Genomic DNA, 24733 nt, shown 5'->3' with positions numbered 1-24733 from the left:
CTGCTGAACAATAATTCAAATCCTATAAAATACCTCTCTCTCTATATCTCTGTTATTATCTCTCAAGTTTCTTCTTTCCTATAATTGTGAATTCTTTAGGTTTTTCCTTCTGGTAATGAGATTATAACTTGAAATATGACTTGGGAATGATCTTGCAGTAAGCTCTTCATAAATTATAGGCTGTGAGTTTTCAATAACAGCTAACTATTTATAGAAATAAGCTTCTTTTATCTGATTTGGGACACGTTAGTGTAAGAAAATAGCTTGTCAAGAGTTCTTAAAAAAATCTTTTGCACCTCTTCTAATATGTTATTCTGTTCATCCGATTGTATTCTCTTATTTACAGCATTACCATTTTATACTTTGCCAAGGAAGAGCCAAATTGTAAGTTCATTCCATTGTATCCTGAGGCATTTATGCCTGTGAGAATCCCCTTTCAGAAAGGAAGTGGCCAGAGGTTTCGCCAGCCTTCAGGAACGGGCATTGACTTAGGCTTCTTTGAGTTGGATGACCTCTCAAAACCATCACCAGAAGAAGATGTGTTCCCTCTCGTAATATCTGCTGAAACATGTCCGCCTTCTAATTCGACGGGAGAACATCTTAGTAGTTCGCAAGATATATCCAATAATATGCAGATTACTCAGGCTGTGCTGGAGAAGAAAAACACAGAATCTTTCCAAGTTAAAGTAATTAGACAAATACTATGGGTTGATGGGGTTCGCTATGAGCTACGGGACATATATGGAATAGGAAGCTCATCTGTGGAAGGCTTTAAAGACAATGATTCTGGAAAGGAGTGTGTTATTTGCATGACCGAACCTAAGGATACCTTTGTCTTACCTTGCCGACATATGGTGGGTTCCTTTTCGATTCTATTAGAAATATCGGATGTAGTGTTACCTAATTGTAGTTTTACTCATGAGGATATAATAGTGATGAGCAACGCTCGAGGGTGTTGTGCTCAAGCATATCTTATGACAAATGATTTGAATCAGGCACATTAGCTTGAAAAGACCTTAACTATCTTCTATTATGTGGATCCCGCCTGGGATTATATTGGCTCATTGGGGTTATTGAGCTTTTGCTTCTCTAGCACAGAGAATTTTGGCAAACACATAATGTATACGAAATAGTTCTTTTTTCCATGTCTCCTTAGACCCCCTTCTGTTTGAGAAAGAGGGTGCGAGCATAGGTTAAATTCACTTGTCTTTTCACTTTACCTCGTACCTTTTGAACCTTGATACATTGTTCTCAAGTAATTTTCTTTGTTGCCCAGTGTATGTGCAGTGAATGTGCCAAAGAGTTGAGGCTTCAATCAAACAAATGCCCCATATGTCGTCAACCGATTGAGGAACTTGTAGGGATCAAGATTAATAATGGTGATGAGTGACATATATTTTTCTCTCAAATACAAATTTCATTTCATGGTACGGCCATAAAAATTTATTTGTTTGAGTGCATCGTCAATTTTTTCCCCGCCTTGTATATTATTTTTACATGTTATATTTTCCTTCTGATATCATAGAGCATGCATATCCAATTTGTCAAAGATGGACTTGATTAACCTTGTATGCATGGTGTAGAGTGAAGCATTATTAGCTTCTTCGACAGTCTTGGTCGGACACACTTCGTTTTTATACTTGTATAAACAAGTCCACAGAAGTTATAAATATTTATATTGCACGGTAAATTTTGTAAAGCTTTCATATTTTGAAGCAATTCTTTTTCCTCCCTTGTTTACATGTGTCTCAGAGGTGGATAAAACAATCTTCTATATGACTTCTCTTCAGATACTTAATGTTGTTTCAGATTGTCATGATATTGACTATGTCAATGAGGAGTGTTCAGTTGAATTTTGTTTGTGCACTTTTACCCCTTCATAAGGTAAATAAATTCTTCCTTGGTCCTCCTTGTCAGAGATTCTTTATTTACATATAGTGTATCTAGAGTCAAAAAGCAAGAAAAAGGGTGGTAATAGGGCTACCAATTATTTGAATGAACATTCTAGGGTAGGGGGAGTAACTTTTTATTTTATTTTATTTATTATTATTATTATTTTTGATCTTTTCCTTCTGGGCTCAAAACCAAAACCAAAGGGAGAAGCTGGGAGGGAATATTTGCTTCAGAAGTTAGCATCTAAGGGGTACAAACTTGAGAATCTATAATGCTAGAGTGGGCCTTGAGTTGAGAGTATATGTTAACTTGTAGCAAAAAAGGTTGAATAGTGATTCCAGCTATGAAAATAACGGGATATCCCGTTTAACTAGTTTGGATTTTACCAAACATGTCCCTTCAAATTGCCTTTGTGAAAACTTCCTTACATGTATACATTCACAAATGCGTTTTTGATGTTTTGGTATTAATTAGTATATAGAAGAGAGTAAAAGATCTTTTCATATGCTTGTGAGGCTGGAATTGTCCTTCAGTGTTGGCAAAAACATTTATCTTGAACAAATTTCTGAGTGAGTGAAAGTGCAACTTATAGTATAAACCTACTCTCTCTTTATCTTTTGTACAAGAGTTACAGACTGATATGCATAATATCAGATCTAAACTTTGAAATGTGCCCAATGAAGAAACAAATTTCTTTATGTTTAATAACCCCATTTTTCTATGGACCATTTGTTCTAGTGAAATTTCTTGTGGAAATTTTTTGGACAAATCTGATCCAATTCCCATGGCTGTATTCATCACATTGATTGATAGTGATTCCCCACAAAGGAATGTCTTTGTGATGATTATGTGAGCATAAGCTTTTAGCCACAAAATTCTTGCTCCACTTTTTTCACTGGTCTTTGTCTCTCTTACATCTTTGGTAAAAGCGTACCTCGCAATATTATTGCTTGCATGTACAAAAGAACGTTTCGATCCTTGTACAAAATGAACAACCTATACTCTTTACAAGTCCAATAATCAATGGTTATTCACTTGTATAACACACATACATATATATACGTATATATATGTATGTGTGTGTGTGTATGTACGTACACTTCCCGAAGGAATTCTTCTAAACTCCATTTCCCCATTCTCGTCTTGCATTTTCTTATCTGAAAATTTTTGCCTACAGTTCATTCTCGGAACATTCATTCTTTGTATGTTAGCAAAACATATTTAGTTTCCTCTACATGTCATGGGAAAATTACGTCTCCAGTACATGTGCGGTACATTACATGTGCATATCAATTAGGCAGCCGGTGGTCCTATAAATTTGTACCTGAGGAAAAAAAAAAAAAGGAGGCCTTTGAGATGCACATTATTGATGATATCTTTCTTAAATGGAGTTTTAGAAGAATTGAGCACAAGGGTAATGTGAATCACCAAAAAAAAAAAAAAAAGAAGAAGGGGCAGAGCAGGCAGTTTTTGATGCAGATCTGACGACTGAAAGCAGAGAACTATTGATAATTCAATTCTTGTGGACCTCAGCAGAAAAACTCTCTTTTAGTATAATTAGGCAAGACTAGTTGTGAGAGTGTGGAACACTACAAGAAATTGTATGGTTGTACTAAAATGAAAGTGTTTTCCTTAGAGGTCAAAACCTACTCCACCATCACCTCCATCATTATTTTCCCTTAGAGACTAAAATCTAGAGCCATAACATGGAAAGGCTGCAGATGGCATGCGAGTGTGTAGCCGTTGTGCGGGGGATTGTAGGAAAGTTCTTATAAATTACCTCCTAAATCTGCATCCGTTTCTATTACCAATCGCTGTCCAACATGCATGTGGTGATCATGCGATCCATTACACTTAAATGGCAATGACTTTGCAAAGTTGCTCAACTTATTTCCTTCAAGAAACTTACAGACAAAAGTGATGTAACATGAAACCAATGATGACTATGGTGTCAAAATCTCACCAAGTCCCTCGTACATGAAAAAAGATTTTTGGTTACTTGGGGGTAACCCTAGTCAAAATTTGGCTAAGAGGACGAGATCCTAGATTTTGTACTCTCGTTTAGGATTTTTCTCTTCTTTTTTCTTTCGTTTCTTGTGTTTTGAATTGTGAATGGAATTTACAGGCTATAGAACATGGTTTTTGCTTAAACATAATGAAGTTGCCAATTGAACAAGTTAAGAGCAGGAAAGCCATGTTTAGGTCTCTTGTCACCATTCAAACTTCCTTTCACGGGTAAAGCGGCATCTTTCAAAGAAATAAAAGAGAAGAAAGGGCAAAAGAGCCACAAGGGTTTTCATTACGGTTTAGGCTTTTAAGAAGGAAGACAATTATTTGCTTACAAAAGAAGGGTCCAACCTTGTGAGCAAAAAAAAAAAAAAAAAAGCGCATAAGAGACGTGATTCTTCTTCATCTAAAGGGGTTAAACTTGTATAGCTTTCTTTATCTAATTGCATTAAAGCAAGGAATGATCAAAACAAAAAGAGCTTTATTAGTTGCAATTTTAGACCTTTAGCCATTTCTTTTTAGAAACCGGTAAAAACAACACATATATATATATATATATATATAGATACACACACACACGCACACACTCAACATATTTCAAGTCACAAGGGATGGCTCCAATATAAACAATAAAGGGGTTTGGTAGTTTTAAGAAACGGTAGATTCCTTTGTCAAAATTTTATTCAGATTTCCAATGGAGCACAAATAATGCAAAATTCCACCGAGTGAAAGCTTAGCCAAATTTGGAAACTCTTCTCCACATAGAGCCATAGTACAATAATAAGTATTAATGATTCAAAAAGAACAGATAAGTTCAACATAACTTGCATTTCTTTAAGACTTTTAAGACACATTCTTAAGAGTATTATTACTTATTAGCCAATTTTGCAGGATCGGCAAGAGAGATACTAAATATTCATAGAGTCCTCTCATGCACTTAGTGGATCTTTTTAGTTTGTTTATGATTTCTTTAAAAAAAAAATAGTTGAAGAGGAAAGACTTAAAAGAAATCTATAAATGGTTTGATGTTTTTTTTAAGAATTTGACATATAGATGACGGCCGTTTGTAGATTTAAATAACTAGTACCATGAAGTTATTCTAGATTCCTTGGTTGAGCCATGAAATAATAAAGCCTTGAAATTTGAATTGATCATTCACTTCTTAAATTTATCAAACGCATAGAATAAACACATAAAGGATCAAAACATATGGTTTTTGTCTTTTTGATACAACTTTAACTTTGTACATTGCCCATCCTGTTTCTCTGCTAAATGTTGGAGAATTTTGCTAAACCTCTAATACATGTTTGTACACAAACCTTCCTTTTTGAAATTGAATGCTAAAGGAAGCAACTAAAAGGCATAAAAAGAATAAGGAGAATTCTATGAAAAGAAAATATTATGTATGTAAGACACAATTTTTAACCATCAGATCTTCATTATGTTTCATTAAATTACTTGAAATGGTTATAATACGACGGATTAAAACCGGTATCCATGGAGTTTTTTCTTTTTTAAACCTTATCACAGTATTTTTTTTAAGATAAACACATATCTACAAAATCCATAAGCATTTAAGAGGCAAAAGATAAGGAACTAAGATAAAGATAATAAGGATTGCATGGCTAAATCAAAGATCAATCTTAAGAGCCCGTGGTCAAGTAAATTGCATCTCAAGCTACAAAATCTTTTCTTTGTTATTGGCCAAAAGAGTGGTCAAATGGGTCGTTTTTGGTAGTAGATATATAGAGACGTTTAGTTCATGAATTAGAATCATAAGATTAGAATTATTTTCGATTTACGTGTATTTTTTGTGAGAGAAAATACTGTAACAAACTATGAACCTTGATTTAAATCAGAGTATGAATCTCCCAACTAAACAACTCAAAAATGTGCGGCTAAAATGTACTAAAAACAGTAAAATTAATTAGTTTGGCAAAGCCACCCAACTTAAGGCCCTCAATAAATGGCACTATTTATTACACTATTCCAATTTGGGGAGAGGAAATCTGACACAGTTCATTCACATCTGCTGATAATAATTATCAAATATTAAAAACAAATCTGAGCTCTCTAGAACATGAACATTTAAGAACCTCACCACCATTCAAGCCCAAAAAAAAATTAATAATTTTGTAGTAATATATTTATATGTTAAAAAAAACTCTATCAGTGGTAGATGATGTTTTAATTGTTAAATATCACATCTTAAAAACCATGTCAATTGAGCATAATTTGATAAAATAAAATAAAAAAGTATTCATTCTCCTCTGAATAAAACCTCATCACTTACAAAATGATAGATTTCATTAAATTGAAACCTATCTAAATGGATCTATCTTAATATAAATAGCGAGATAGTTGAATAGAAATGCTCTAATTTGATAATAAGATTAAGTATAATAAATAAAAGGGAGTATTTACGTGGGATTCTTTTAAAAAACTAACTTGTAAAATACTTTGTTTAGACCGTTAGAAAAAATTTTCAGTGAAATTTTCACGTTAATTTATATTAAAAATTTACAATGCGTCTATAAAAATACTCTCTTTATAAATTTAATCGTTAAAAAAATAATTTAAAAATTAAAATAAAGTGTCTTGCGAGTGGCTTAAAAAGGATAAGCCAAGCCACATAAGTAAATGTAAAAAGCCGAAGGCTTATAAAGCTTGAAGCTTTGAGAGCCAAGCCGAATTCTCCACATGGCTATAGACAGTCACAAACGCATAGTAATTAGTAAGTCACAGACTCCCTCAAATATGTTAAGCCAAAAATCAATATTATTGCTAAGCCAAAAAAACCAATAAATAAAGGACCAAAACAAAAGAGAGAAGAAGAAGAAACAAGCCTTCATTGAAGAGTTATACACAACTCTCTCTCTCCTCTCTCTGTGACAGTGCTCCTTGCACTTTGTTTTAGCTATTTTCTCTCTCTCTCTCTCTCTCCTAACTCTCTTTCTCTCTCTTACCCTGAAATAGAGGAAGCACAGACACACAGAGGAGTTTTTAATGTCCATTCTACCATTACCACCGTTTCTTCTGCCTCTCCTCTCTCTATCTCTCTCTCTCTCTCTCGAAGACTGAAACTTTGTTGTTGGGCTCTCTTAACTTTCTCTGCTCAGACACTCATCAGAAAGCCCCATTTGTTTTCTCGCATTTCTCTCTCTGTTTGCGTGTGTGTGTGTGTGTTTTTTTTTTTTTGGCTTGGGAAAGTCCCAAAGTTACGGTGCTTGTGTGGTGGAGTCTCTCTGCAATTCTCTCTCTCTCTCTCTCTCTCTCTCTCTTCTCTCCTCTGTTTGAGCTCAGCTATTTCTGGTCCTTACTTAGATCTATCAATAACTTTTTTTTTCCTTTCCTTTCTCTGTCCAATATTGTACCTTTCTGTTTGGTGCATTTGAGTGGTAAACCATGAGTAAAGAAGAGTTTTTGAAGATCCAGGTACACTCTTTCACTCACCATTTGTATTTCATTTTATTTTGAAGATAAGAAGTTTACTCTCTGTGAACTAAAAAAAAAACAGATTTTGTTTCAGATTTATCTCCATTATTTTTCTTTTTGTTAGTTTCTGCACATAATAATAATATATATATCTTGTAGCTTAGTGAACTGAATATCCTTTTCTTTGTTTCTCTGTTTCTTTTTCAAAAAATGATATTTCTCTTTACTCCTTTTTTTGCGCTTTGGGTTGCTTGTACACGCAGAAATGTGTCCTCAAAGTGAATATACACTGTGATGGGTGTAAACAAAAAGTCAAGAAAATCCTCCAAAAAATTGATGGTATGTAATAAATATGTATATGTATGTATATACTGCATAATATTTCCTTTTTTTTTTTAAGTATTTCACCCCATTTTTCACCGTCATTCACATGACTAAAATCCCATATTAAAAAAAAAAAATGTTATACTCTTAGGCGTTTTCACCACCGACATAGACGCCGAGCAGGGAAAAGTGACCGTTTCCGGCAATGTTGACCCCGCTGTTCTCATCAGGAAGTTGGGCAAATCCGGCAAACATGCGGAGCTCTGGGGTGTCCCAAAATCCAACAACAACAACAACAACCTTGTGAATCAGTTCAAGAACATGCAAATTAACGACAATGGCAAAGGTGGAATCAACAACAACAACAAGGGTCAAAAGGGTGGCAATAACAACAGCCAAGGAAAAGGCGGAGGGCAACAAAACGGAGGCGGAAACCCGCAGCAGCAGCAGCAGCAACAGCAGCAGCAGCTGATTCAGCAGCAGCAGATTCAGCAGCAGCTGCAGCAGATTCAGCAGCTTCAGCAGCTGCAGAACATGAAAGGGCTTCAAGATCTGAAGCTCCCGCAGTTGAAGGGCATGCAGCAGATGATGCCGAATGCGAACAAGAACATGAACGGCGGCCACCCCAACAACCAGAAAGCGGTCAAGTTTAGCGTCCCCGAGGACGACGAAATGAGCGATGACGATTACTATGACGATGACGACGACTACGACGACGATGAGTTTGACGATGACATGGATGATATCCACCCCCCAATCAACAAGATGAAGCCTGCTGTCATGGGTGGGGGTGGGCCCGGGGGGCCTAACATGATGATCATGAACGGCTTGATGAACGCGCAGATGATGAACGGTCAAAAGGGCGGGAATGTTAATAGTGGTGGTGGTGGTGGTAATAATGGGAAGAAAGGTGGTGGAGGTGGGGGTGGGGGTGTTCAGGTAAATATCCCTAATAGTGAGGGTAAAAATGGAAATGGAGGAAAGAAAGGTGGTGGTGGTAATGGTGGTGGTAACAATGGTCAGAATCAAAATGGTGGTGGTAAAAATGGGGGTAAAAATGGTGGGGGTTTACCAGATGGGGGTAAAAATGGTGGTGGTGGGGCCAAGATTGGGGGTAATGGTAATGGTGGGAATGTGAGTAATAATGGTGGTGGTAAAAAAGGTGGAAATGGAAGTGGTGGGATGAATATGAGTGAAGGTATTCAAGCTATGAACAAAGGGTTTCAACATTTGGGTGGGGGTGGTGGTGGTGGTGGGGGGATGATGCCACCAGGAGGGAACATGGGGGGTGGTGGTGGTGGTGGTGGTGGTGGTCAGATGGGGAACATGAACATGGCAATGGGCCCAACGGGCCCAACGGGCCAGATGGGTAATATTCCGATGGGCCAAATCCCGGCCGTCCAAGGCCTGCCGGCGAACAGCGGTGGCGCCGGCGCCGGGTACTTTCAAGGGGCGGGGCCGGATGCTATGCCGGGGAACCCTTACCACCAGCAGCAGTACTTGGCGGCTGTGATGAACCAGCAGAGGGCCATGGGGAATGAGAGATTTCAGCCCATGATGTACGCCCGCCCTCCGCCCGCGGTAAATTACATGCCGCCGCAACCGTACCCCTACGCGCCGTACCACCACCACCATCCGCCGCCGCCGGAGCCACAGTATGCCCACTTCTTCAGTGATGAGAACACCTCAAGTTGCAATGTGATGTGAGAGAAAAAGTTTGTGGTTCTTCAGTCAAATAGTTAAGGACTAAAAAAAACAAGTCTGATGATGCCATATTATACATGGAAATGGGTTTTTCTTTTTCTTTTTTCATTTTCGTTTTTAGTTTCTCTTTTTTTTTCCTTCTCAAATTTTACCCTTTTTTATAATCCTAAGTTGAATTAGGAGGTTAATTATCCATAGGTATTTATTTAATGATAATATTAAAGCTCTTAGGGGAAGGAAGAATGTAAGTGGGTAAGGGGACAAACAAAGCTCTACTGGGCTTTGTGGCTTCTCTTCTTCTCTCTGTTTTTCATGGAGATGTTTATATGTGTTTATATGTCGCAAAACGAAAATAAGATGAAAATGAAGAAAAGAAATGGGAGTCAAAAAAAAAAAAAAAAAACCCATCTCTCTCTGCCCATTTCTTTCCCAAAAAGTCCAATATTTTCTCTTTATAATCTCTATTTGTCTATTTCTTATTCTATATTTGGCACCACAATGTCCCTTTTTTTTGTTTTTTTGTTTTTTTTTTTTTGTTTTTTTTGTTTTTATGTTTTTGCCTAATTGCTCATATGCACTGTTCTTTAGCCTTATTAAATTGCACCCACTTCTTTTTTCTTTCTTCAATGCTTGTATGCATGGTAACTTTGAAATCATGCATGCTTGTGTGGTGGGCCCATTTGGAACATGGTTAGGGATTGTGGAGGGTTAGATGGGCCCACCATTCTTCACAAAACAGTGTGTTTGGTGATGGGTTGTTGCTTGCACCTATTGTGACTAATAATATTTTTAAAATTTTAATTTATTTAATTTATTAATTTTAAATTTTAATTTGAGTTAAGATGTGATTTTATGATAAATTTTTTATTATAATAAAAAAATTAAATGTGATTATTTATTAGAATATTTTTATTATAATAAAATTCAATCAAATGAGCGGAAGCGACAAGCTAACTACTTTATTTCGAAAAATCTAACGGCGTTGACACTTTGACACTAGTTTCTGGTTGGGTCTAGTCTTATCAGCGTAAAGGGTATCACAGAGACAGGAAAATGCAAAAAATATTTTAAAAAAATTTTGTTAAACTAATCTAAAAATTAGAGAAATTAAAAAAAAAAAAAGAAGGGAGGACCCACATTCCATAACTTATTGGATTTGTCACATGATGATCATCATGACAATGGATGAGGCTCATCAAAATCCATCCATCTGTCTAATCAATCACTGGGGTCCTCTGTAAGGCTGTACCTTCCCAAAAGTACTTCTCTGTTTGTTCAGCTTACGATTTCCCATGAGTAGTGTACCTTGTGAACTATACTATAAAGGAAGCACTAGATTTTGCAGCTTCTTATAGGGCCAAACAATGCCAAACCCAGCTTTGGATTAAAGCCACAACACAATGTTAGAAAATATTCTTACAGGTAAAACATCTCTCAAAATTTAAAAAATATTTATGTTAAGTGGACGTTTATGGGCTGAAATTATTTTAAGAATTATTTTTAATTTATGTATATTTTTATGAGAAAAAATATTGTAATAAATTACGAATAACGATTTAAATTATAACACAAATACATCAATCAAACACATTCTAAGAATCAACCGAATATTAAGTAAAAATGTATCTGAATCTATAACAGTAAATTATTTTTTAAAGTTGTACAGTTTGTCTTTCAAATCAATACGTTTTCGTAGAGAATTCTTAATTTTCTCTTTGCTCTCTCTGATGATGGAATGTCAAAAAAGAATAAAATGATGATAATCTGTGTGATCTGGGATCATAATTACTATATATAGATAACATTCCTGTTATCTTTTGGTATTTTTATTTTAACTCATCATAAAAATAAAAATTACTCTTAAGTCTCTACACATTAAGGTTTACACCCTATTAAATACATTAAAACCTAAATTACCTAAATCTTAATAGATCATTTTTAAATGAGTTTAATCTTATATAACAGTTTATAACACAATTATTCATATATAAACTCAATATTAGATTAAGGATCTAACAAACAAAGCTTTGAATTTTGATAGTGACAAAAATTAAAGAAAAAAAATACCTAAAATGCTTTTCAGTATTTAGTTATGTTGTTAACCAGCAAAACAAAAAAAAAAGTATCTCTTTATGTTTCTTACAACGGTCTTAAAATTAACTCATTAAATGCTTAAATTTAAACATTTTAAAAAATACCGAAACTTTATAATCTATGTTTTATATTATTCCAAAACGATCTTAAAGTAACCGATTAAGCGCTTAAGTTTGAATATATATATTCTTTTTGAAATACCCAAAATTTATAAGTCCTATAAGATAAATTACATTTGTCTCTCCTGAACTATTGGCCTTGTAACAAAATACCTCATAAAGTTTAAAAATAAAAAAAAATTTCCCCTGAACAATTCGCCATTAGCACGTGTCTCTCTTTTCCGCCCCCTCGATTAAATTTTGAACGTTAAGTGACACGTGAAAATCACTGAGACATTTAATTTTTATTATATTATAAAATGACGATTTTACCCATCTAAGTCCAGCCGTTGATCGGTCAAACTCACCGTTGACCGGCATTGACCGGGATGGGGGGTCAGCAGGATGTGTGTCAAATCAAAGATCTCGAAGTGAAGAACACTTATCCGGGGTCGATTTCTCCAAATGACGTCTGGTTCGTCGAAAAATGTCCAAAACTCAAAATAGACAGAGACGGTACATTGGAGCACCTTTGACACTAATCGAGGAAGTAATCATGTAGGTTTTGCTCCACTCAGCGAACGGAATATAATGGTATAACTTGCCGGTGAAATGAAAGTCAGATGACGTTGGAATTCGGTGTGGAGACAAAATGGACCAAAACTTTAACCGACGCTTGTAGGTAAATGACGGCAAGATTAGCAACGAGATTTCGGTTCTGAAGGTTTTTGTTGGCGGGCTCCATGGGTGGTCAGCATTTGGTGACGGCCGGAGGCCAAATAGTGGCGGCTCAAAGTGGCAGTGGGGCTTGGTTTTTCACGTGCAAAGAAAGAAGGAAGAGAGAACAAAAATGAGAGAGAGAGAGAGAGAGGGGAAGCGAGAATGAGAGGGAGAAGGAAATCGTCATATGTTCATAGTGGTCTTGGGTTGGGTTTTGATGGATAAAATCATCATTTCATAATAGAATAAAAATTAAATGCCTCAGCGATTTTCACGTATCACTTAACGTTTAAAATTTAACCGAGGGAACGGAAAAGTAAGACGCGTGTTAACGGTGAATTGTTCAGGGAAAAAATTTATTATTTTTAAACTTTAGGAGACATTTTATTCCAACGTCAATAGTTCAAGGCGGACAAGTGTCCCAACCTATATTCTACATTATTCTAAACAATTTTAATAAAACTAAAAAAATTCAAACAATTGAAAAAATTAGAAAACCCCAACTCCCTTAACTTGATCTCAATTCCCCGCACTGATCTATGTGCCCTGTTTTGTGTCAGTTGCTCCCCCACCAAATCGGCAACAATGACACTGTCACCCCAGACTCCGTCACCTTGGATAAGAAATAATTTTATGTTTATTAATTCTTTGTTGAATGAATGTTTTCTATACAATGCTTGATATGTAGATTAAGGATTTAGTTTTATTTGTTAATTCTTCCTCGGATTGAAGTCGAAGAAGATTAATAAGATGTTGACGCGATCTTCTTCAAAATGTTGATGCGTATCTAAAACGTGAAAGAAGTAGTCTCAATTGGAGAAAATTACATGGGGTGCATTTAGAATGGTTTTTAGTCGTTTTCGAAAACATTTTCGTACGTCTTTGAAGAATATACGAAAACAAAAATAATCTATAAATCGCGTTTGTTTGATAAAAGTTTTGAAAATGGAAACGAAAACAAAAAATAATGGCTGCGTTTGGAACTCGTTCCAAAATAATTTTATTTTTTATATGAAAATAAAAATGAAAATATTTTCAATCTCAGACAAAAATTATTTTTAAAAATGCGTTTGATAGTTTAATTAAGAGATTATTTTCAGTGTAAAAAAATTCATTAATATCTCTCTGCTCGAGAGAGGAGAAAACAAAAACAAAAAATGAAAAATGATTAAAAGTCATTTTTTATTTCTCTCTCATTTTACACTAAACCAAAAAATCATTTTCATTCCGTTTTGTCTTTATTGCGCCAAACGCCGTTTTGTAAACGCTTTCATTTTTTTCTCAAAAAACATGAAAAACAAAAACGAGATCAATTCCAAACACGACCAATGAGAATAGTTTTTGTGAAGAAAGTAGATAGTAATTAAAAGTTATTTTCCTTTTTCCGTTTTCATTTTCTAATACTTATCAACAATGTTATATTAAATAATTAATTATTAATTATTAATTATATTGTATATTAATTAATAATTAATAAATAGATATACTTAATAATTACTTAATTATTAATAAAATAGTAATATATTACTATTAAGTTTTTAATTTTATTATTAAAATAATATTAATATAATAATTATTTATTTAGTTAAAGATTAATCGCCAAAAATTAATTATATAACATATTAACAATAAAACAAATAATAATGAGTTATTAAATAAATAATTAATAATTAATATATCAATCATATATTATGTTAATTATAATCTATTAATTAGTAAATAGTTGGTAAATAAAAAATGAATAGTAATCACTCAATTAATAATTAATATTAAATTATAATTATCAACATGTAATATACTAATCAATAATAATTAATAATTGAAAATTAGTAATTAATCATTATAAAAAGAATAATTATAAAAAATTGATCATGTATATATCAAATAATAGATTATTTATTAAATATTAGTAATTAATTAACTAATTATTTAATTATGTAACTAAAAGTTAATAATTTAAGTAGTAATCAGAATATTAATAAAATTATGTATATACTAATTATTTTTCTTAATACACTAATTAATTACTTATAATATAATAAATATGAGTACATTACTAACATAGTAATTACTTATAATTAATTACTAAATACTATTTTTTAATTATTTAGCATATTAATTTATTATTATATATAGTTTAATTACTAATGTACTCATTAATGATAATTTATTAATACGATTAATTTAATTTGTTAATTAAAGTATTATCTAATATAGATTAGCAAAGGCATTTTGCTATTTTAAAAAATATATAAGCCATCAAGAGGATAGTTTTAGATTATTTTTTAAAAAAAATAAAAAGGGATACGTTAGATATTTTGTATGATAAAAGGGATAAGGATTATGAATGTGGTTGTTTTGCCACTAATTGTGGGGTATTTTTTTTTTTTTTCTTTTTAAGAGACCAAGAGAAAATAATCCCCAAAAGATTTAGAAGATTTTGTGGAAAGAAAACACTTTTTGGGTGTCTTCTTACGCCAAGTTGTGTTGTGTGTGTTCAGACTTTCAGGCTCCATCACACGGCTGCACGGGCGCTGAGAAAACCAGAGAGAGAGAGAGAGAGAGAGAGAGAGAGAGAGAGAGAGCATTTAATGGGAGGGTTTAGAGCTCGAGATCCAATATTTTGGTCAGCCTGTTTGGTTGCGGGTTTTAACATAGCACTGCTCTAGGGCAACTAGGACCCATCCTTGTATTGGATATGCAATGACCAAAACTGCTTGTGTAAGATTTTGCCAATTGGCAACCATGCAAACCTGACAAATAGGAGAGAGAGAGAGGGAGAGAGAGAGAGAATCAATCACATGGGAGAGTGAAGAGTGTTATGACAATGTGTAAATTGTAACATATGCCTGTGTCGGATAAGAGTTAGGGGCTGCAGTTATGGGGGTTTTGGATTTATATGCCATACCCCCCGTCATGAAATTTGGCAGGGGCACAAACCCACATAAACCTAACAACCAAAAAACTCCCCCGAAAACTTTTTTTTAACTTGTTTGTTGGACACGCACAACTATGAAAAATGTGGGCACTCCATAAAATAAATGTGTAAAAACTCATGTAATTTAAGGGATTATTCCTACTAATGGTCTTTTTCGATGAAAAACATAACAAATCTTGATCTCTGAAAGTGTTTTTCTTTCCCTCAGCGCCTCTCTCCTTGAATTACTTCAGATCTTAGGCCCCGTTCACTTCACCGATTCGAGTTTAGAATTCGAGTTTTGCTACAGTAAAAAGTTCTCAAAAACAGTTACATCTAATTTTTTTGTTACAGTAAAAAATTCTCACATAAAATCACATCTTAACTCGAATCAACAAAGTGAACGGACTCTTAATCTTTAAAACGTTCCAAACTTTACTCTGATTTATCAGTTTGTTTCGGTCTCAATCATTTCTATTAATTAAGTGTTAAAAAGAGCATATAATACACATCTGAAAAAGATATACACAATGTGCATTTGGTCTTGATAAAAATAACACTTTATTGATAAAATATTATTTATGTTCCATCCTACTTTTAATCTCCATCTTTGGGAAATGGTCAAACTGTAACAAATTACGAGATTATGTTTGATGTGTTTTAAAGGTAATTATGAACAAAAATGAGATTTACAAAAGCTTTTAAAATTTATAGATAAGGTTGAATTCTCCACGAACAACTAGTTTTACATGTAACATTATATTTATTTTCGGTGATTTCTATACAATTTAAAAATGTAGTTCATAATTATGTTATTTTAAATTAAAATCTATTCCTTTTAAAAAAGATAACTATGAACTTGTATTATAAAAGTTGTAATTATGAAGTACTTAATTCTTTTGTAAGGAAGAAATTTGTGGTTCTTTTGAAACATCTAACTTTGGGTATGTGTTATCAATTGTGAGAGAGCATTTATGACTTCATGTTAAGGAAACTAATATCACACGAAATGCAATATGATAATATATACAAGTCACATGTTGTAATTTATCATCACGTTAATGTAGCTTAAACAAAGCTAGCCCCAATGAATAGCTGATCCGTTGTTTCCTCAAAAAGCAAGAGGTTTGGAAGAATAAATTGTAGCTAACTTACTCTTTATTTATTTTTAGGGAGTTTTCTGTGATAAAAAAATGACATTGGTATATTTTTTTACTTTTTAATCATCATATTTATATTAAAAACTGTTTATTATATATATATTTTTAATTTAATGTGATTTTAATCAGATCTAACAGTTAAAAACTAGCACACCAGTAAAAAAGTCTAAAAAAGAATCTCCCCGTTCATTTCGCCGATTCGAGTTTTGCTAAAGTAAAAAGCTCTCAGAAACAGTCACATCTAACTTTTTTACTACAGTAAAAAGCTCTCACATAATATCACATATCAACTTGAATTAAAAATTTAAATCAATGAACTAAACGGATCCATTTTTTAATAATAATTATGTAATTTCTTGGTACCGGTGAGAGAAAATTGGTGAGCTTAACGTGCATGAGATTGTTTATCTAACAAGAATCAAGATCTTTTTTTTTTTTTTTCCCCTTTCTTTTTCTTCTGTTGTTTATTCTTTTTCCGTATAGGAAGGTTAGTTTACGAGTTATATATTATCGTTTTGTGCATAACTTTAGCCCTATTTTAGGGAGAAATTCAGGGTGTTCAAAGACAAAAAAGTGTTCCTCAAATACGTGATACAGAAAGATAGGGGTTAATCATGAAGTAGAAGACAGAAGCTATCTGTCACCTTTTTTCTTTTCTTTTTTAGATTTGTTTTTATTTTATTTTTATTTGTTTTTATCTTTATCTTTTTCTTTGCCTTTAGGCCATTGAATTTGACTAGGGATTGAAAAACCTGAACTTTCACGCTGGCCCTCAAGTTGCTGTTTTCTTTCTGCATTGGCTCCACACTTTTCTTTTCTTTTTTTTTATTTTCTTTTTTAATGTTCCAACATTGTATTCTTATTTCGCCAATCATATTATGCCACGTGCTCCCCAAAGACTGATTTAGACCGTTTCTAAATCTGTTTGTATGAGACACTATACATTCCCACTGATTGGACGAACTGAGATTCACTCACACCAAAAATATGAACCATTTTATTCGAGTTCACCTTATCCTTGTTCTCTCTTTTAAAATTAAAGTATCGTTCATTTTATCAATTCGAATTTAAAATTTAAATTTTATTATAATAAAAAAATTCTCATAAATATTTATATTAAACTTTTTTATTACAATAAAAAACTCTCATATAAAATCACATCTCAATTCGAATTATAAATTTAAATCAACGAACTAAACGGATCCAAAATCATACAAATTTGCTTCCTAGAACATAAGAGAAGCAAAATGTGCTTTTGTTTATTTTTCTTTTAAAAAAAATACTCAAAATAGTACTAATTAGCATTTATGTCATTGAAATGGCACAGTAAAAAACATGCCTTCTACTAAAGCAGTTAAAAATAATTAAGTGGTATAAACGTGAAGATACAAAAATTATGGTAGTTTACGTAATTCTCTCTCTCTCTTTCTCTCCCTTTTTTTTTTTTTTTTGGGTGCAACTCCTGACTTTGACAAGCAAATGGGTTCTCATACATATAGCAAATGGGTTCTCATCAGCAAGTTATGATTCATAATCAGACAAGTTATGGACGAAAATAATAATTTAATATATTTTTATTAATTTATGTAAACTATTAACCTATTAATTTTAATTAATCTTAAGTCTTAACCTGTCTCCTTCATTCTTCCATAAATTTATTCGGCTGAGATAGGGTTGAGCCCACTTGTAGGCTTGATTGGTCTACTCAACAGATGATCCACTCTAATTAAATGCCCTTTTAAATTCTGAAGGAAAATTTAGAGAAATGTGAGAAGCTTTTTACGTCTTTTTTCTAAACATATAATAAGATTTTTGGAAATTACAATGAATAATTGGTTTTCGAAAATTATTTTAATCAATGAAAAAGTTTGGAAGAAATTGTAGTAAAGAGAAAATATTGTACTCCTCAGAAAATAGATTTAGAAATCGCAGCAAAAACATTAGTGACAAGAGACGTAGAATATTTTGGGAATGTGTAAGGGTTCATTTAGTTCGTTAATTTGAGTTTTTAATTCGAATTAACATGTGATTTTATGTGAGAATTTTTTATTATAATAAAAAAATTATATTTAACTGTTTCTGAGAACTTTTTACTACAGTAAAATTTGAATAAGTGAAATGAACGAGGTATAAATTTTTTGCGTAAAACATACCATTAATTTCTATAGTAATGTCTTAAGTTTGGTCGCCGTATGGCTCGGAAGTTGTAACATTTTCTTATACGGACTTGTAACCTTTCATTATAATATGGTAACATTGAAACAAGTTAAGTATAATGTAGCAGCAGATTATTATATATTTTTCTTTTGTTAAAAATATATTACGTTTCAATTAAGCATTATACTTGAATAAAATGAGTTGTTACAAAAAATATTCCATTTTCATTTGTGGTCTCATACGACAGCTAGATTGGGTACATCACGTAATTTCTACACCTTAAAAGTTCTGCCCTTAATTTTTATTTTTCATCACGCTATGTGTATTTATCTCGTTCTCTCTAAGAATATTATTGAATGCTTTTCTCTTTAATTGTAACTTAAAAGGGTCAAAATTCTAAGAAAATAGGATAAATATAAAAAAAAAATTAAGTGGAATTTGTTTTCTACAATTTTTTGCATTTCCTGTAAAGCACCCGTGATGGAGATGGAGTGAACAAACGCCGTTTACATTTAGAACGACAACTTTTTTTATTAATAAAAAAGGAAAAGAAAGAAAAGGAACCAAAATGTAATAATTACGGGCTAGTAAAAAGCAGAACATGTTGTTGTAATTTTGGTACCATCGAGCGATTAAAAAATCTGTCCTCTGTTCATCGGACGGCGAGATATGCGTTTATTATTCTCGTTATTTTAACTAGCATCGGTTTCTTATCCTGAAACCTTAGAAAAATATAAAGACGTTCGGTTTGTTAATTTGAGTTTTTAATTTGAGTTAAAATGTGATATTATGTGAAAGTTTTTTATTGTAATAAAAAGTTAGATGCGATTATTTTTTAGAGGTTTTTATTGTAGTAAAACTTGAATTCTAAACTCGAATCAGTGAAAAGAACAGGACCCGTCTTCTTTATTTATCGATTTAAGTTTAAAATTTAATTTTTATTATAATAAAAATTGTTATAAAGAGTCACATTTAACTTTTTTATTATAATAAAAATTTTTCATATAAAATCACACTTCAACTCAAATTAAAAATTTAAATCAGTGAACTAAATAAACACTTTATTTCAAAGAATATGATTCTTAACGTGCGCACTCCAGTCTAAAATGACCAAATTAACTTTTTATTTATTTGATTATAACATTGAAATAGAGCATGTGGCTGGGCACTAGTCAAGGATTTCTCATAATTTCTTCGGCAACTTTTATGGTAGGTAAGTATGTTTAGTCTACTGAAAAGTACTTATATTTTAACAGTTTGATTAACATTTTTATAGTTTCATATGTAAGTTTTTACGTTAAAAATTTAAAGTGCACAGTGAAAAATTATTTTTAATTATAAATCAAATCGTTAATAAATTATTTCAACAGTCAAAATAGTAGTACCTAATAATATGGTAAAAAAAAAAAAAAAAACATTTTCTGCAATAAGTTTTGCCAATTTCTCACCTAGTCACGTTTTCTTTTGATGGAAAACCTTTAACATTAAGCAATTCTCATAGTTGGAACTCTATATTTACTCTATCAGTGGGTACTGCTATTTGTTGGAATAATTTTTCAACTGTTTAATCTGTGAGTGTCTAAGTTATAAATTTTACATAATAATTAATGATAAGAAATTTCTACGGTAAGATCTAAAAAAAATACTACTGATAAATCTGTGTTTTTCAACTGTTAAATCTATTTGGATTTGTCCATTCTTTATTTTATTTTAATTTTATATGATTTTAATCAAATTCAACAACCAAAAATTACACTATCGGTATGAGACTCAAGACCATTAAAAAAAAATTCTTCCTCCAAACAAAAACAGAAAAGAATGATAGTGAAATGATACTATGAGAGCATCTAATTAGGAAACTCCTTCCATTTGAATCACTAATGTGATTGGTATGTTCCTTGAGAATATGATGTCATGTGAGAAGTTTCTTATGCTGGCATCGTAATATTACATATTATATATTGGAGCCTCTTATTTAATTTATCCATTTCCTTTCATCACATGTGAACTCCAAAAAAAAAAAAAAAAAAAAAAAAAAAGCTGATATTATTACCAATGGTTGAAATATGGTGATATTTAACATTTTTTCCTTTGAAAATATTATGCCCTAATTGGATGCTAGCTAGCTATCTAGCTGGTTTGTTTGCATATATTCTTAATGACATTAAAATTCAACGTGCCTCTAGAATATTGGTGGGGTATCTTCCTCCTAGTGAATTTATCCATGGTGGTTATATATAAATATAAATATAAAAATAAATAAATATATATATATATATATATGCCACTATATTTCCACTTCCAAGGGCCTATATAGATCCCACATTCACCCTTTATCACATTTCCATTTTACCCACTACAAATAGCACTATATGAACTACAGTACAAAGCATCAAATCCCACATTAAATCAAAAGTCTACAACTTGATCTTGTCCAAGCCTAGCGCGCATGAGTGACACATGACTAAAGTCGCAAGAGTCTATACCAATGTCATGTATGAAACCATATTATATAATTGATTAACTTAATTTCAATGAGCTAAAGTTTGTTTCTTAAAAAACAAATTAATTAAAGAGTATTATATAGTTAGCGTTGTTGTCTCTCTGATCATATCTAAGTCCAAGTGATATTATATATTCCAAAGAATGATTAACTTTATATTTTCCTTTATATAATGTTAGTTTACCAATCCATCCCAAAAGCTTAAGCTGTTAGGAGGTGGGCCAACAATAGTTTTATACTTTAACACTCCCTCTCACGTGTGGACTGGACAATGGGCAATCGTGTGGGTAAATTAATTAGAAAACTAAACACGTGAATATTTAAGCATGAGATATATTAAAGACCTAACACATAATGACAATTTAAATGGAGATAAATAGTGCAATTATGAGAGTTTAAACTCAGGACATCCCGCTCTGATACCATGTTAGTTTATCAATCCATTCTAAAAACTTAAGCTGTTAGGAGATGAGCCAATAATAATTTTATATTTTAGGGAAAAAGACACAAGTTGATCAATATGGAAACCCTTTTCCTATCAAAGGTTAATACTTTAAAAACTCCTTAGTTAGATTAATGAAACATTAATTATACAGGCCCCGTTCACTTTGCTGATTCGAGTTTAAAATTTGAGTTTTTTTACAGTAAAAAGCTCTCACAAACAATCACATCTAACTTTTTTGTTACAGTAAAAAGTTCTCACATAAAATCACATCTCAACTCAAATTTTAAACTCAAATCAGCAAAATAAACGAGACTTAATCAATTTGAGAGGCCCCAATTGAAATGTTAGGTTTTTAAAAGTACGTTGTCTACTAGAAGGTTGACATGGAGAAAGTATGGATCATGTCAGTAAAATCGGTAATGCTTTGGGTGGGAGGCATACTTTGAGTCTATTCTAAGTTGAATTCCTTCGCATGCATTTGACAATTCTCATTTGTCAATTATTAATCCACCATATTCATTACATATAATGGGGCCATTAAATAGTAGATAGTATAGGGTAGTGGAGTAGGAGCAAAGGCTAGTCAGATCACTATGGATTTTAAACTAGACGTGTCACTAAATAATAGGGTCATTAAATAGTAGATAGTACATATAATTTGGGCTCAAAATAAGTTATTTTTTAATTTCACGACTTTGACATGGAGTGGGTTGTCTTCTCTTTGGCCTTTATAATTGGTGGTTTGAATTAATGGTTGCTAGTGGAGACTGCTTATAATGTGGTATGTCTAGAGTGGACCCCTTTTCTAAGACTATAATTTGAATCTGATTTTCGAATATATATTCTTTTATCTTCTGTCGATATTAGCAATTAAGCTAACTAAAACACCGGTCGTGGTTCACTTGTTCTAAATTAAATAAATACACACAATAATGTTGACTCACTTAACCTCGCAATATAACGAGACTTGATTCCAATCAGTAGCCGGTTCCATTAGTAAATTCTAATGAAATGCATAAGTAAATTAAGTGCGCACTGAATTTCAATATCGAAAAATCGAAAAGAAACAACACAAATCCAACATACGTATAGCTCTTACAAAAATACCTCTATAATTAGTAGTATGATCCGATGGATCAAGACTAAGAGACATGAACCACCCCTCGATAAAAAAAAAAAAAATTTCAGATGGGACACACAATCTAATTTGAAAGGCGAAAAAAAAAACACATCTATTATTTTACATAAACAAAACCACCAAAAAAAAATCATCAAAAAGGTAGAAACATCAACGCCTTCATTAAAATCAAACAAACACTACGAAAAAGATGAGTGATCTCAACCATACTGGAAGATCTGTTGGTGACAAGCCAGCCACAGTAGTACATAAGCCAGAGAAACTATATATGAGGAGAGCCACAATGCGGGAGTGAGACCGCCGATTATGAGCCCAAATGTGAGAATTCCTTGAAAGATCATTGCACTACTAGAGTCGAACCTCCATGCACAGCTCCATCTGAAACCTCTCGCTCGTTAAACTAATGGAAGCCTTATGCCTCCACTTGCGACACTAATCACTCTATAAGTCATGCCGACCCTCCCCAAAACCACATTAACAAAGGGGGCGAGATCCCGAAAATGATGATGAATCGCCAAACTCCTTCAAAACGCTAGATCTCTGCCTCCATCACCATTAGACCACACCCATAGACTGCTTATCGGGACCTACAAGATTCTCTTGTTGTCTCAAGGGTTAAGACTCACCGAACTCTGGTCCTAAGCCCAAAGAGAAACCCTAGATAGCTATGTTGGTTTCTGAAACGATTGCGGATGCGGAAGCGTGTAACTAACGAATCGTGTATAAAAAAAATTTCATAAAACTTTGAGATATTCTATAGATTACATTAATTTATGCACGAATAAATTAATCAAATTAATTTATTTACCTAGCGAATGATTAGGTCGATAACTTAAGTTCTTTGACCACGAACGTTCCTTGCTCTAAGCTAGTTTATAACTTCTGAATCTTCCTCGTTAGTTTCTTGAATCTACGAAGACGTGCATGTGGGCACACCTGAAACCAAACGAGATTAGCAAATAAACACTCAAGTTTTTCACGAACACCAACACATGCACGACATGGAATATTAAGAGAAAATTTTTCCTTTCCACACTATAAAATTTGGCCACCCATGCTAGAGAGAGCAAAAATTGTATTATCCAATTCTCTGCAATCTTTAATTTATAGAGTAATAGTTAGACTCGCAAAAGAAGTCTAATCTTATCTCTAATATAAAGCTTGATAATTGTCTCTCACTTCTAATCTTATCTCTAATATAAAGCTTGATAATTGTCTCTCACTTCTAATTTGATTTTTGAAACAAAATCCTTCTCTATTATCCATATTGGCCGGCCACCATAGGGAGATTACTCCATGTGGTAGGCGCAATCTGCAGGTAGGGAATATGACAAAATTATGCATTTATCATGTAGTCCAATTTTGACTCAAATTCAAATTCCAAATTAAGTCAAACTTAAATCAATTTGAATTTCAAATTAGACAACTTATCAAATAAGTCAATTGGATAACTTGGAGAGCAAGCAACTGAATCCCATAGGGATTCACACTGTATAGGTGTGTACACCATGTGGACACCTCCACATGTGTGTTCTAAATTCAAATTTAAATTTAAATAATCACATTATTTAATTTATAATTAATTCTCAATTAATTATTCTTGAGTGGTTTATTTTAGAATTCCATAATTCTAAAATTCTCATTTTGCCCTTAGTGTCTTGTAAGATTACAAAGATGATGCGGTGACTCATGGATCTATAATTTGAAGCTCCAATAAAATTAATAATTAATTAAACTCTTTAATTAATTAATTAATTAATTCTATTGATTCTAAAAGTTACTCTATTATAAACTTAGAATTGCACTATCGTAATTGTAGACATAAATTACTTATAAACTGTGAGGTATCCATTTGATATAGTTATTACATATAAATCAATCATCCATAAATAACTCATAATTAGAGTTAGATGAAATCCGTTATTCTCTCCAAATACATCTTTATCCTTGAGTTCCATTGATTCTCTAATGGACAGTAATTCATAAAACAAATTCATGAATCGGAGCTCCTACTAGTCTAAGTACCGAATCAACCCTCAAGAGAATTATTCATATACTTTTTTCTCAAGAAGGAATGGATTTTATCTTGTATAATAACATTCCTGGCTACTCACTTCATCATGTCTCCAAAATACAAG

General features: G+C 32.6%; 2 protein-coding genes across 2 annotated transcripts in view; both read left to right on the top strand.

Moving 5' to 3' along the window:
- LOC21393335 (probable E3 ubiquitin-protein ligase LUL4) overlaps positions 1-1782 on the top strand; it is a 3548-nt gene extending 1766 nt beyond the window's left edge. Inside the window, exons 2-3 of the mRNA XM_010105122.2 lie at positions 347-854; positions 1277-1782. Coding sequence (XP_010103424.1) covers positions 347-854; positions 1277-1390 — 622 coding nt within the window. The 3' untranslated portion in view covers positions 1391-1782. The remainder of the gene's footprint in view (positions 1-346; positions 855-1276) is intronic.
- Positions 1783-7140: 5358 nt separating this feature from the next.
- Positions 7141-9849, top strand: LOC21393334 (heavy metal-associated isoprenylated plant protein 32). The gene is made up of 3 exons (XM_010105121.2): positions 7141-7335; positions 7599-7674; positions 7811-9849. Exons 1-3 carry the CDS (start codon positions 7306-7308, stop codon positions 9364-9366), a joined length of 1662 nt encoding a protein of 553 aa, XP_010103423.1. The 5' UTR covers positions 7141-7305; the 3' UTR covers positions 9367-9849.
- Positions 9850-24733: the final 14884 nt, after the last annotated feature.

This window comes from Morus notabilis, unplaced genomic scaffold (genome assembly GCF_000414095.1).
Source record: "Morus notabilis unplaced genomic scaffold, ASM41409v2 Scaffold605, whole genome shotgun sequence".
NCBI classification, from domain to species: Eukaryota; Viridiplantae; Streptophyta; class Magnoliopsida; order Rosales; family Moraceae; genus Morus; species Morus notabilis.
This window is presented reverse-complemented; position numbering and strand designations above follow the sequence as displayed.